This window comes from Schistocerca piceifrons, chromosome 11 (genome assembly GCF_021461385.2).
Source record: "Schistocerca piceifrons isolate TAMUIC-IGC-003096 chromosome 11, iqSchPice1.1, whole genome shotgun sequence".
In the NCBI taxonomy this organism is placed as follows: Eukaryota; Metazoa; Arthropoda; class Insecta; order Orthoptera; family Acrididae; genus Schistocerca; species Schistocerca piceifrons.
The window spans coordinates 14,813,356-14,827,549 of NC_060148.1; the positions used below are offsets into that span (position 1 = coordinate 14,813,356).

At 42.6% G+C, this 14,194-nt stretch overlaps 1 protein-coding gene across 12 annotated transcripts in view; it reads right to left on the reverse strand.

Moving 5' to 3' along the window:
- LOC124720011 (basement membrane-specific heparan sulfate proteoglycan core protein) overlaps positions 1–14,194 on the reverse strand; it is an 801,341-nt gene that overhangs the window by 731,799 nt on the left and 55,348 nt on the right. For all 12 annotated transcript variants that reach the window (XM_047245254.1, XM_047245262.1, XM_047245258.1 and 9 more), the window contains exon 8: positions 3,435–3,833. In XM_047245254.1, coding sequence (XP_047101210.1) covers positions 3,435–3,833 — 399 coding nt within the window. The remainder of the gene's footprint in view (positions 1–3,434; positions 3,834–14,194) is intronic.

Here is a 14,194-nt window from a genome sequence, read left to right on the forward strand (position 1 = left end):
CCTAATTCTCATACTTTGTGGGAGGTGTTACTGTTTTGTTTGAATATGAAGGAAACAGCGGCTGAGTCTTGTCGAATGCTCTCAAGTACGTATGGTAAGGGCGCTGTTAGTGAAAGAACATTTCGTGGGTGGTTTCAATGCTTCAAGAACTGATTTTAACATCGTAGACTGGCATAGTGGTGGAAGAGAGAATGTTTTTGAAGATGCAGAATTGGAGAAATTGCCGAGTGAAGACTACTGTCAAACTCAAGAAGAATTGGCGCGATTAGTGGGAGTGACAGAGCAAGCCATTTAAAAATGCCTCAAGGCTATGGGCACGATTCAGAAAGAGGGAACTTGGGTCCCGTGTGAGCTGAAACCGAGAGACGTTGAACGGACTTTGTGTGTTTGTGAACAGTTGCTTCAGAGGCAAAAACGGAAGGGATTTGTGCATCGCATTGTGACCGGGGATGAAAAATGGGTTCGTTATGATAACCCTAAATGTAAAAAGTCATGGAGATATACCGACTGTGCTTCCACGTCGACGGCCAAACCGAATATTCACGGCTCCGAGATCGTGCTCTGCATTTGGCGGGACCAGCTCAGCATCGTGTACTATGAGGCGATAAAAGCGAGTGAAACAATCACAGGTGCTCACTATCGAACGTGTGATAAACCTTTTGCATTTATCTTTTTGTCTTCTTTAAAGGCAAGGAGAAAAGATGAGCGGTAGCCCATCATAGAGTCTATGCCTACCATCAGGTATTTTTGATTTTCAGTTGTTAAAAAAGAGAGGAGATTTTCTTGTACCAGTAGGAGGAAGGAAGGATTTGCACTCAGCTAGTGAACGAGTGAGAAGCATGCCATTTTAAGTGAGTAATTGTAGACCGCCATTTTGGGGTCGATATGAATAAGTGAGGAGTATGTATTTCATATGTGCACTGTTTAGAAAATACAGTATTGTTTTATTAACAGAAAGGTCGTGTGAGTTGTTATTTCCAATAGTACGATAATCACGATAACTAAAGTCCACCTGTGTACTTTGGAAAATTACAAAGATCCGACAAGCTCAATGGGAACACGGTCAAGACTTCAAAGGTGGACACGGTGACCAAATGTAGCATTATAAAGAAGAGTAAGCATAAATCTACAGCGGAGAAAGAAACTACTGCCTCCTGCAAAATAATATGAACTTATTTCTAGGCATAGCTCAGCTTATTGTGCTTGTCATTCATGCCGAAAAATTAATCTCATTAATTCAATACATTTTAAAAAGCCACGCATTTCAACATTTTATTATCATCCATTTCATTATTTTATTATATTATAAACGCAATTAATGCTTCTGAGCAGAGCATTAAAAGACAAACGGCAGCAATATGGTGAGAGGCACGATAAAGGGATTTTGCAGCACGACCCCATTTTGCAAAAGAGGTCAAAACGTACTCGGAAACGTTAAAATGGGAAGTCCTACCCCACCCACCGTGTTCTCCAGACATTGCTCCCTCCGACCTGTTTAGATCAATGGTGCATGGCCTGGCATGGATCACTTCAAAAGATGAACAATTTTTTCGACGTGGGATTCGTACACTGCCCGAAAGATGGGAGAAAGTAGTGGCCAGCAGTGGGAAATACTTTCAATGATACATGAGTAACCAATTTGTTTCATTAAAGCCTCAAATGTTGGACAAAAAATGGCAGAAGCAAAGTTGTACACCTTGTATTTGTTAGCAACTTTTGTTATTTTGTGTGTCACTCACTTTCCTCACACTAAAATGAACAAAGACTCACAATAAATATTTGATATTTGCGCCAAGGGTTAGATGAACATTTTACACACCTCAATGTGTCTTAAGGAACGGATGTTGTTCCGTGACAAGTAGTGCCTATTTTCGGACGGCAGTGCTGTGTGTCTTTAGGCACAGTTCGGGGGACATGCCCTGTCTATGCACGGAGCTGTAAAGGTATTCAGTGTTTGAGTACGGTTGGGGGAGGGGGGAAATATCCTCCGTCAGTATCAATTATAGAATTAAGTAATGAATCCCCAGGCTCACAGTTCTGCAGGCAGTTCTTGAGCTCCACGAACTCATTTCACAGTGGATCGCCCGTGTACAACAACCTAAAACTGGTGCAGTTATATGATAATGGTTGCAGTGTTGTGAGCCCTCCATTGAGGAGGCAGACGAATTTGACTCTTCTGTTGGTTTAGGATGATGTGGGTGATGGCAGAGACAAAAAAGATGGAAAACAGAAAATTTTGTAGACTGATGACAGGAAATAGTGGAAAGGAACACTCTGGAATCATCATGCACAAGACAGCACAATCAATAGTATTACTGTCCTCGTCGACTGGAAATCTGAATTCTTTTGGATTGCCATTACTGAAAAATATTTGTATAAAAAACAAAGCTGTAACAAAAGTATGAAGAGCAGATATACAAATAATGTGAAAGAAAAATTGTTTACAAAGGATATAACCCAGAGCAATTAAGACTACTCAAATTTTTTCCAGCATTCCAGTACATATTTTGGAGTTTGCGTGGTCACAGTCAAAATTCTTTGCATTCTGAGAATGACTGGGATAAAGGACTATGAATTTGAAATAGTCTTCATATCTCTCACTCCCTGAAAAAAAAAATTATGTAAGAAAAACATGTATCCTATACACGTTCAGTATATTCACTTTCATTCCTGCACTAACTTATTTTAAAGGTAACAGAATTAATTACTTTACTCCAGAAAATATGTAAACAATATTAAATGTGAATATTAGTAAGATGCAACTTCAGCCCAAATATTTTTCTGTGCCCTTGCACAAAATGATACTAAGATGTAAAAAAGAAAAGTTAAAATGCCACAAAATTAGCAATTGTTTGCATCTAACAATATTTTCTCTAGAAATTTATTTAACTCTGGTATCAATGAAAAAACATAAATAACTGATCAGTGAAATGGACTGGTTACTGTTACTTGTTCATTTCAGCTGATGCGAATAACGGTCACAGTTCGGTTGAACCTAAAATGAGTTATCTAAAGTTGCCCCTGAAATTTTTTAGTGCCTCTTAAACCGTACTGATATTCCATTCATTATCTTTTGATCTAAACTTTTCTAATTTGCTGTAACCAGCTCTTTCTTCTGTAAGTTGGTCGCTAATTGCATAAAATTTGCATTGTATGCTGCATAGTTTAGATTGAGGAAAATAATCCTTTTCTCAGAACGTAAGAGGCCAAGTTTTTGCACAGTACTTCCTTGATGAGACTAAAATTACGGAGGACTGCAGATGAAGCAAATAGGTCCTTTTAAATGATTAGCAATTAGAAAATGTCAGTTATTTCATACTCTTCCCACCAGTATCTAAATTACAAGCACAGTCAGTATTTTGACATATAACATGGTAATACGGAGTGTGAATATCCTGGTAAACTTATGGTAATCCATCTGTGTCGGGCAGTACCAGTCGGTTCTGGCTCTGGAGCAGCTGTCGACGTTGTGGTGGTGGTCGACTGTCCGGGGCAGTCCCTCTCGTCGGATCCGTCGCGGCAGTCTTCGGTGCCGTCGCACCGCTGCACGGCGCAGATGTAGCGCGAGTTGTCTGCGCAGCGCACCTTGTCGTCGGCACGACACTCGTCCTCGAACGTCGGCGGAGGCGTCGGCAAAATAGCTCCCGATCCACGGGCGAGGCTGTCGGACTCCGGCGGCTCCGGGGCGCGCTGAGTTACCGGTTCGGGCTCGGTCGGGGGGACGGGAGGTGTCGGGGCAGGAGTTGTTGTGGTTGTGGTTGTTGTGGTGGTGGTGGTGGTTGTGCTAGTGGTAGTCGTATCGGCATACACAGGCGGGCTACGGGACACTGGCACTGTTTTGTACAGACGGATTGATAGAGGTGTCGCCAGGGTGTGAGGATGCGTCGGTTGTCCGTGCGGTTAATATATTCCATAACAAGGAAAGTGGAAAAAAGTTGAAAGTTTGAGATGTAAATTGAAGAATAAAATTGTGTGAAAATGAGGACAATATAGTTAATAAGATACAGACCCAGTGGAACATATCAAATGAGTTTGAGAGGAAAACAATTATAGTTGACAGGAGACACATCCATGAGCAATAAGGTGAAGAAATATGTTGATGCAAAAATGAAATAGAAATGACATTAAAGATTGTATGAAATAAACACAGAAATATCAAATGTGAATTTGAAAGTATGTGGCATTTAGATTGAAATAGGAAAGCATTTTATATGTGTAACATGTACAGATATCCATATATAACAGCAATTGTCAGCAACAATGAAATTTGAAATAAATTGTTTTGATGGATATTTACAGAGCAGCATTGTAGACCAAAATAGTTAGAAAAAAGAAGTACAAACAATAATGGCCATTAAACCAGTGTGTGAAAATTAGGAAGTTATGAAACAAATTAAATTTTAATTTGGTTATGATAATAGAATGGATGGTGTAGACATTAATAACAATTACAGTAACATATGACAGTTGATGGAAAGATATAGATTGGTTTAAGAAAATAAAAATAGTACCATTGTTGTGCAATGATCAAGATAACAGATGATAGGTAGGAATCGAAAGTGCATGAATGCAGGAAGAGATCCAGTATGTAACAACAACAAAAAATTGTTAATTTTCATGCAGATACCCAAAAAAAGAAACACATTGGATAGCATGATGTAATTGGATGAGGATAGGTCACAAGGAGATGGAAGATAGGAGGGAAAGAGAGAAGGGTGATACAGCATTAAGAAACAGCTCACTAAACCCAAAATGTAGAACAAAAACATAACATTCACAAAAAACAAACACAGAACACGATACAAATGCAGCAAAGCACAGCCTGGTAAGTTTGTTAGTGATGAGTTAAGCAGATTTAGGAAAGGATACAAAGCACTGTCACCCACACAACATGCCCATTTCCAGAACAACCACTTACAAAACAATTACAGACTGTTATCAGGCAACACACCAACCACAACATTTCACAAGTTAGTGTTACTGATATCAGTGTTGACTCTAACAACAAACACTGTCATTCACAAATTACATATGCAGTTCAGACAACCAACTGGTTGTTTCATACATACAGTAAACCTGAGTTAGGAACCATCACCAAGATAAACTAGAATTAAAATTTAGTACAAACAATAAGTATAACAATCAAAGTTTTCTGGTACAGACTCTTTCATTTTCCACAATTTTTCTCTTACTTTCATTTCAGACTCTATTAATTTTGTAGCCTTTATGGGAAACTTATCATCATTTTCACTTAAGTCACTGGGGAAATTTGCCGGATTTTCACAGTGTGTCCTCTACATGACGTCCACCAATTTTGGTCATGCTCTGTGGAGAATATTCAGAGGGGTACAAAAAAATGTATGCACTGTTTAAAAGTCCATAACTGGCAAACTAATTGACGGAGTTGTCTCATCTTTGGTAGTGTAATAGTTTGTAGTTCCGGCAATCAGCACACAAGCGTTGTATTGCGTTTTTTTTGTTTTGTTTTGTCAGATGACAGTCGCCAGATAGTCAGTGTTTTGTTCTTAGCTGCACCTAGTTACTCGAGTAAACATGGCTGGCACAAGGCTTACATTTGATGAAAGGAAGTCAGTTTTGAAGTGGTATTTTAAGTACGAAAACATTAATGAGGTTCAACGGCAATGGCGAAATAAGTATCAAACAGAGCCACCGACACGTTTAATGATTCATCGCATTTGAGACATATTTGAAGCCGAAGGCTGTGTTAAAGATGTACACAAACAACGATCTGGACGACCTGTAACAGTAACAAGTCCAGCTAACTCCCGTCGTGTGTTACAACAGTTCACTCGCTCGCCACAGAAGTCTGTGAGACAGTGTGCCCGTGAGACTGGAGAGAGTCGCTCAAGTGTTCAGCAAATTTTGAAGACAGCAAAGTGGAAGTGCTACATCCCACGATTGCTATACGCAATGAACGAGGACGACCCAGGTCGTAGAATGGAGTACTGCGAGTGGTTTACTAATATGATGCGCAACGATGAAGAGTTTGCAGAGATGATTGTGTGGACTGATGAGGCGCAGTTCAAACTCAATGGTACAGTAAATCGCCACAATTGCATCTACTGGGCCACCGAAAATCTTAACGTCCGTGTAGACAAAGCCGTGAATTTGCCAGGAGTAAATGTGTGGTGTGGGTTGTCTTACCGGGGCTCAATTGGGTCATTCTTCTTTGACGGCATAGTTACCGGTGAGGTGTACCTTCAGAAGCTTTAGACATCTATTTTACTCGCCATCCGACACTTGTATGGAGACGGAAGAGTTTCCTTTCAACAAGATGGTGGTCCAGCCCACTACCAAAATCGTGTTAGGGGGTGTCTTGACGAAAATCTACCAGGAAGATGGATAGGCCGTAGAGGTGCTGTGGAGTATCCACCATGTTCCCCAGACCTAACTGCTCTGGACGTTTACCTGTGGGGAACACTAAAGGATGTCGTTTATCGACAAACGCCACGCGCATTGGATGAACTTCGAGGATCCATGTGCAAATACCCATCTGAACACGTTGCAGTCAGTAGTTTGTGCTGCAGTTCGGTGGCATTGTTTGTGTGTGGATGTTAATGGGGACCATTTCAAACAGCTAGAGTGATATCCTTAAGTTGTACTTTAAGCTACACTTTCACCAAAAATGAGACAACTCCGTCAATTAGTTTGCAAGTTACGGACTTTTAAACAGTGGGTGCATTTTTTGGGACCCCTCTGTATATGTATAGAGTATCTCTCCTAAGAGTCATCAGGTGCATCTTCACTGGTGTTTCCACAGATATCTGCAATTTCGTGTCTGTAGCGTGTATATCGAGTCAGTCCAAACAGACACTACTCGCCAAAACTTCTACGCGGCACCCGGTATCTACAGAAAGCATCGGTTTGTTTTCCTTTACAAACAAAATTATATTTAAAATGAAACTTCCCGTGCCCATTCGACAGAGCGGTCGCACGTTACTGTAGTCCAATATTTGTTTGATCAATTGTGTTAAGTGGGACATTGAAATAGGAAGAATAATCAGTAATCTAGCAGTGACCGAATAGCACTGCTGCGTGGGGGTAGCAGTGGCCACGCTTCCTGTCCTACTGCCCCTATTAATACGTGTCGATTAAACAACTATTGCACCTGAGTAATGAGGAGGCTGCTCTATTGAACAGGCATGTGAAATTCCACTTTTGAAATAATTTTGTTTGTAAAGAAAAACAAATCAGTACTTTCTGTCGACACTGGTCTTTGCATGAAAGACATGACAAGCATTATTTGTTTGGGCAGACTCCAACTACCCATTGCAAATCAAAATTAGAGATATCTGCCAAAGTACCAGAGAAAGTGTGTGTATGAATTGCGAACATGCGAGTGTGACATGAATACATGAATATTTTGTGAAGTTTTTAACATATATATATAATAGAGGGAAACATTCCACGTCAGAAAAATATACCTAAAAACAAAGATGATGTGACTTACCAAACGAAAGTGCTGGCAGGTCGATAGACACACAAACAAACACAAACATACACACAAAATTCAAGCTTTCGCAACAAATGGTTGCTTCATCAGGAAAGAGGGAATGAGAGGGAAAGACGAAAGGATGTGGGTTTTAAGGGAGAGGGTAAGGAGTCATTCCAATCCCGGGAGCGGAAAGACTTACCTTCGGGGGAAAAAAGGACAGGTATACACTCACACACACACACACACATATCCATCCGCACATACACAGACACAAGCAGACATTTGTAAAGAGGCAAAGAGTTTGGGCAGAGATGTCAGTCGAGGCGGAAGTACACAGGCAAAGATGTTGTCGAAAGACAGGTGAGGTATGAGCGGCGGCAACTTGAAATTAGCGGAGGTTGAGGCCTGGCGGATAACGAGAAGAGAGGATATACTGAAGGGCAAGTTCCCATCTCCAGAGTTCTGACAGGTTAGTATCAGTGGGAAGCATCCAGATAACCCGGATGGTGTAACACTGTGCCGAGATGTGCTGGCTGTGCACCGAGGCACATTTAGCCACAGGGTGATCCTCATTACCGACAAACACTGTCTGCCTGTGTCCATTCGTGCGAATGGACAGTTTGTTGCTGGTCATTCCCACATAGAAAGCTTCACAGTGTAGGCAGGTCAGTTGGTAAATCACATGGGTGCTTTCACACGTGGCTCTGCCTTTGATCGTGTACACCTTCCGGGTTACAGGACTGGAGTAGGTGGTGGTGGGAGGTTGCACAGGACAGGTTTTACACCGGGGGTGGTTACAAGGGTAGGAGCCAGAGGGTAGGGAAGGTGGTTTGGGGATTTCATACGGATGAACTGAGAGGTTACGAAGGTTAGGTGGACGGCGGAAAGACACTCAAGGTGGAGTGGGGAGGATTTCGTGAAGGATGGATGTCATTTCAGGGCAGGATTTGAGGAAGTCGTATCCCTGCTGGAGAGCCAGATTCAGAGTCTGATCCAGTCCCGAAAAGTATCCTGTCACAAGTGGGGCACTTTTGTGGATCTACTGTGTGAGGTTCTGGGTTTGAGGGGATGAGGAAGTGGCTCTGGTTATTTGCTTCTGTACCAGGTCGGGAGGGTAGTTGCGGGATGCAAAAGCTGTTTTCAGGTTGTCGGTGTAATGGTTCAGGGATTCAGGACTGGAGCAGATTCATTTGCCACGAAGACCTAGGCTGTAGGGAAGGGACCGTTTGATGTGGAATGGGTGGCAGCTGTCATAATGGAGGTACTGTTGCTTGTTGGTGGGTTTGATGTGGACGGACGTGTGAAGCTGGCCATTGGACAGGTGGAGGTCAACGTCCAGGAAAGTGGCATGGGATTTGGAGTAGGACCAGGTGAATCTCATGGAACCAAAGGAGTTGAAGTTGGAGAGGAAATTCTGGAGTTATTCTTCACTGTGAGTCCAGATCATGAAGATGTCATCAATAAATCTGTACCAAACTTTGGGTTGGCAGGCCTGGGTAACCAAGAAGGCTTCCTCTAAGTGACCCATGAATAGGTTGGCGTACGAGGGGGCCATCCTGGTACCCGTGGCTGTTCCCTTTAATTGTTGGTATGTTTGCCCTTCGAAAGTGAAGAAGTTGTGAGTCAGGATGAAGCTGGCTAAGGTAATGAGGAAAGAGGTTTTAGGTAGGGCGGCAGGTGATCGGCATGAAAGGAAGTGCTCCATCACAGCGAGGCCCTGGACGTGCGGAATATTTGTGTATAAGGAAGTGGCATCAATGGTTACAAGGATGGTTTCCGGGGGTAACAGATTGGGTAAGGATTCCAGGCGTTCGAGAAAGTGGTTGGTGTCTTTGATGAAGGAGGGAGACTGCATGTAATGGGTTGAAGGTGTTGATCTACGTAGGCAGAGATACGTTCTGTGGCGGCTCGGTAACCAGCTACAATGGGGCAGCCGGGATGATTGGGTTTGTGAATTTTAGGAAGAAGGTGGAAGGTAGGGGTGCGGGGTGTCGGTGGGGTCAGGAGGTTGATGGAGTCAGGTGAAAGGTTTTGTAGGGGGCCTAAGGTACTGAGGATTCCTGGAAGCTCAGCCTGGACATCAGGAATGGGATTACCTTGGCAAACTTTGTATGTGGTGTTGTCTGAAAGCTGACGCAGTCCCTCAGCCACATATTCCCGACGATCAAGTACCACGGTCGTGGAACCCTTGTCCGCCGGAAGAATGACGGTGGATCAGTCAGCCTTCAGATCATGGATAGGCTGGGCTTCAGCAGTGGTGATGTTGGGAGTAGGATTAAGGTTTTTTAAGAAGGATTGAGAGGCAAGGTTGGAAGTCAGAAATTCCTGGAAGGTTTGGAGAGGGTGATTTTGATGAAGAAATCCTGCCCTGAAATGACATCCATCCTTCACGAAATCCTCCCCACTCCACCTAGAGTGTCTTTCCGCCGTCCACCTAACCTTCGTAACCTCTTAGTTCATCTGTATGAAATCCCCAAACCACCTTCCCTACCCTCTGGCTCCTACCCTTGTAACCGCCCCCAGTGTAAAACCTGTCCCGTGCACCCTCCCACCACCACCTACTCCAGTCCTGTAACCCGGAAGGTGTACACGATCAAAGGCAGAGCCACGTGTGAAAGCACCCACATGATTTACCAACTGACCTGCCTACACTGTGAAGCTTTCTATGTGGGAATGACCAGCAACAAACTGTCCATTCGCACGAATGGACACAGGCAGACAGTGTTTGTCGGTAATGAGGATCACCCTGTGGCTAAACGTGCCTCGGTGCACGGCCAGCACATCTCGGCACAGTGTTACACCGTCCGGGTTATCTGGATACTTCCCACTAACACCGACCTGTCAGAACTCCGGAGATGGGAACTTGCCCTTCAGTATATCCTCTCTTCTCGTTATCCGCCAGGCCTCAACCTCCGCTAATTTCAAGTTGCCGCCGCTCATACCTCACCTGTCTTTCGACAACATCTTTGCCTCTGTACTTCCGCCTCGACTGACATCTCTGCCCAAACTCTTTGCCTTTACAAATGTCTGCTTGTGTCTGTGTACATGCGGATGGATATGTGTGTGTGTGTGTGTGTGTGTGTGTGTGTGTGTGCGAGTGTATACCTGTCCTTTTTTTCCCCCTAAGGTAAGTCTTTCCGCTCCTGGGATTGGAATGACTCCTTACCCTCTCCCTTAAAACCCACAGCCTTTCATCTTTCCCTCTCCTTCCCTCTTTCCTGATGAGGCAACCGTTGGTTGCGAAACCTTGAATTTTGGGCGTATGTTTGTGTGTCTATCGACCTGCCAGCACTTTCGTTTGGTAAGTCACATAATCTTTGTTTTTTTTTTTTTTTTTTGAACTTTAGTGGCAACTATTTATTTACAGCTCATACAAAACAGATACATGTTTCAAAGTTTTACTGACCTTCAAAATAGTCACCAGCATTGCATATAGCCCATTGCTGGTGAAGTTGTAGGATACTCTTAGCAGTGCCAGTTGTGTTGACAGTTCAAGTGGCGCGGTCTATTGCCAGACGAATTTGTAGCAGTTCTGAAGCGAATGCCATGAAGTGTTTCCTCCAGTTTAGAAAAATCGAGTTGAACTCGTGAGGGCTTAAGTCAGGGGAGTGCAGTAGGTGGTATGGCACTTAGCAGCCCCATCAGCCAAACAAATCAGTAACAGCTTGCACTGTACGTGTTTGAGCATTGTCCTGCAAAATGATGGTCAGGTCTTGCAGAAAGAGTCATCACTTCTGTCTCTAAGCTGGTCGTAGGTTGTGTTCCAAAACAAACGCATAGAGACAGAAGTGATGATTCTTTCTGCAAGACCTGACCATCATTTTGCACGTACAGTGCAAGATGTTAGTAGATTTGTTTGCCTAATGGGGTTGCTAAGTGCTATATCACCTACTGCATTCCCCTGACTTAAGCCCTCATGAGTTCAACTCGGTTTCTAAACTGAAGGAAACACTTCACGGCATTCGCTTCAGAACTGCTACAAATTCGTCAGGCAATAGACCGCGCTGCTCCGACAGTCAACACAACTAGCACTGCTGAGAGTATCCTATGACTTCCACATCGCTGGCAACGGGTTATACACAATGCTGGTGACTACTGACTACTTTGAAGGTCAGGAAAACTTTGAAACACGTATTTATTTCATATAAAATCTCAGAAATAAAGTTTGGAGTCGACATGCAGTAAAACCTGTATCTATCGTACACTGAAGTGCCAAAGAAACTGGTATAGCCATGCGTATTCAAACACAGAGATAAGTAACAGGCAGAATACGACGCTGGGGTCAGCAATGTCTATACAAGACAACAAGTTTCTGGTGTCATTGTTAGATCAGTTACTGCTGCTGCAATGGCAGGTTATCAACATTTAAGTGAGTCTGAACGTGGTATTATAGTTGGCACACAACCTAAGGGACACAGAATCTCCAAGGTAGCAATGAAGTGGGGATTTTCTCATACGACCATTTCACAAGTGTACCACGCATATCAGGAACCCAGTAAAACATCAAATTTAAGACATTGCTGCAGATGGAAAAAGATCCTGCAAGAACGGGGTCGACGATGACAGAAGAGAATCGTTCGAGGTGACAGAAGTGGAACCCTTCCGCAAATTGCTGCAGATTTCAGTACTGGGCCATCGGTGAGTGTCAGTGTGCGAACCATTCGATGGAACATCATCAATTTGAGCTTCCGGAGCTGAAGGACCACTCGTTTACCCTCGTCGATTGCTTGACCCAAAGCTTTACGGCTCGCCTGGGACCGTCAACACCGACATTGGACTTTGATGACTGGAAACATGATGCTCGGTTGGACAAGTCTCGCATCAAATTGTATCGAGTGGATGGACATGCACAGGTATGGAGACAACCTCATGAATCCATGGACCGTGCATGTCAGCAGGGGACTGTTCGAGCTGGTGGAGGCTCTGTGATGGTGTGGGGCGTGTGCAGTTGGAGTGATATTGGACCCCTGACACATCTAGATAGGTGACACATACATAAGCGTCCTGTCTGATTACCTGCATCCATTCCTGTGCATTGTGCATTCTGACAGACTCGGGCAATTCCAGCAGGACAATGCAACACCTCACACGTGTAGAACAGCTACAGAGTGGCTACAGGAACACTCTTCTGAGTTTAAACACTCCCGCTGGTGACCGAACTCCCCAGACATGAACATTATTGTGCATATCTGCGATGCCTTGCAACATGCTGTTCAGAAGAGATCTCCACCCCCTCATGCTCTTACGGATTTATGGACACCCCTGCAGGATTCATAGTCAGTTCCCTCCGGCACTGCTTCAGACATTAGTCGAGTCCGTGCCATGTTGTGTTGCAGCACCTCTGCATGCTTGCAAGGGCCCTACAGGATATTAAGCAGGTGTACCAGTTTCTTTGATTCTTCAGTGTATGTCCACTTTGCCTCAGCTTTTATGCAAACTTTGATTCAGATGAAGTTTGTCAGCAACATCATCATAAAAAACCATGAGTTTCTAACATCCATTGTGATACAGGACTACCTAGTGGGCATATTTCGAGATGACTATAGATTTCATGGACTCTATATCTTGCTTGTAGCTTTGTTGACAGTGGGGGTTTCTCTATAAATACTCTTACTGTTGAAAATTGAACAAAGAGGAAATGATTTCAGATGTTTTGACTTCAAAAGCACTAAGTTCATGCACAAACTAACAGCAGCCTATTGTTTATTTTTTCTGGATTGATATAAACTTGAATTAAAAATTACTGTCTCATGAAATAGAGTATTAATATTTCAACTCAAACACTGTCATTAAAATGTACATGTTTGCATGGTTTAGCTGGCCATTTCTTGCAGAGCCATTAGTCAACTGACACAGACTGGTTAATTGAAGTATATCTTTATCAATCCACAGAAGTTCAAAAACACTTTGTTACGCATGCTTGTTAAGTTGAACAAGTGGGTGCAGAATGTGGGGACAACATCTAGTTATCACACAGGCATCATACAAATACACCTTTCTAAATGCAGAAGTAGTTGAAACAAAATTATTAAACATTGTTTTATTGAGTAACTATCATTTAAAAAACTATTACAATTGGAAAAATCTCATCCCATTTCAGTATTTCCGACTGAAATTTTGCTGCAGCTTAGAAACTAAAGCCTCTAACAATAGCTCTCTAATGAAAATTAAGAGATTGGCTATATGCTATCTGCTCTGATTTACGTGATTCAAGAGAAGCTACTATAAAATCTGTCAGACAGAAAATCAGTTAGAAAAGTACAATTAAGTAGAAGAAAATACCTCATTGTTGTTTTGTTTCTCTCTCTGAGATGAGACATGACAGAAAAACTAAGTCATAAACACAATTTTCCTCTACTGCCATGTCTCTCCTATAATAATCTCACTTCTGATAAACAACTGATTTGTGAATTGTCACTTTTATGTTCAGACCATGTCTGAAACTGATTGACATCAATTTCTGTGGAAAAAAAAATTCATATTTACTACAACAGTTAATTATTGCAGCTTCCATCACCATTGACTGAAGTAATGTAATTTAATTTTAGATATTAAGTGTTGGGACATCATATCACAAAATCACCCAAAACTCAAAAAATAAGACGAAAATATCACCCTAATGGGGAAAATTCAATACTTGAAATAGGCTAACTGATCATAGAAAAAGTTTTATGTTGATATTACCGTATTTTTTGATTATTGCTCTAAAACTAGAATAGCATACACAGGAACACAATG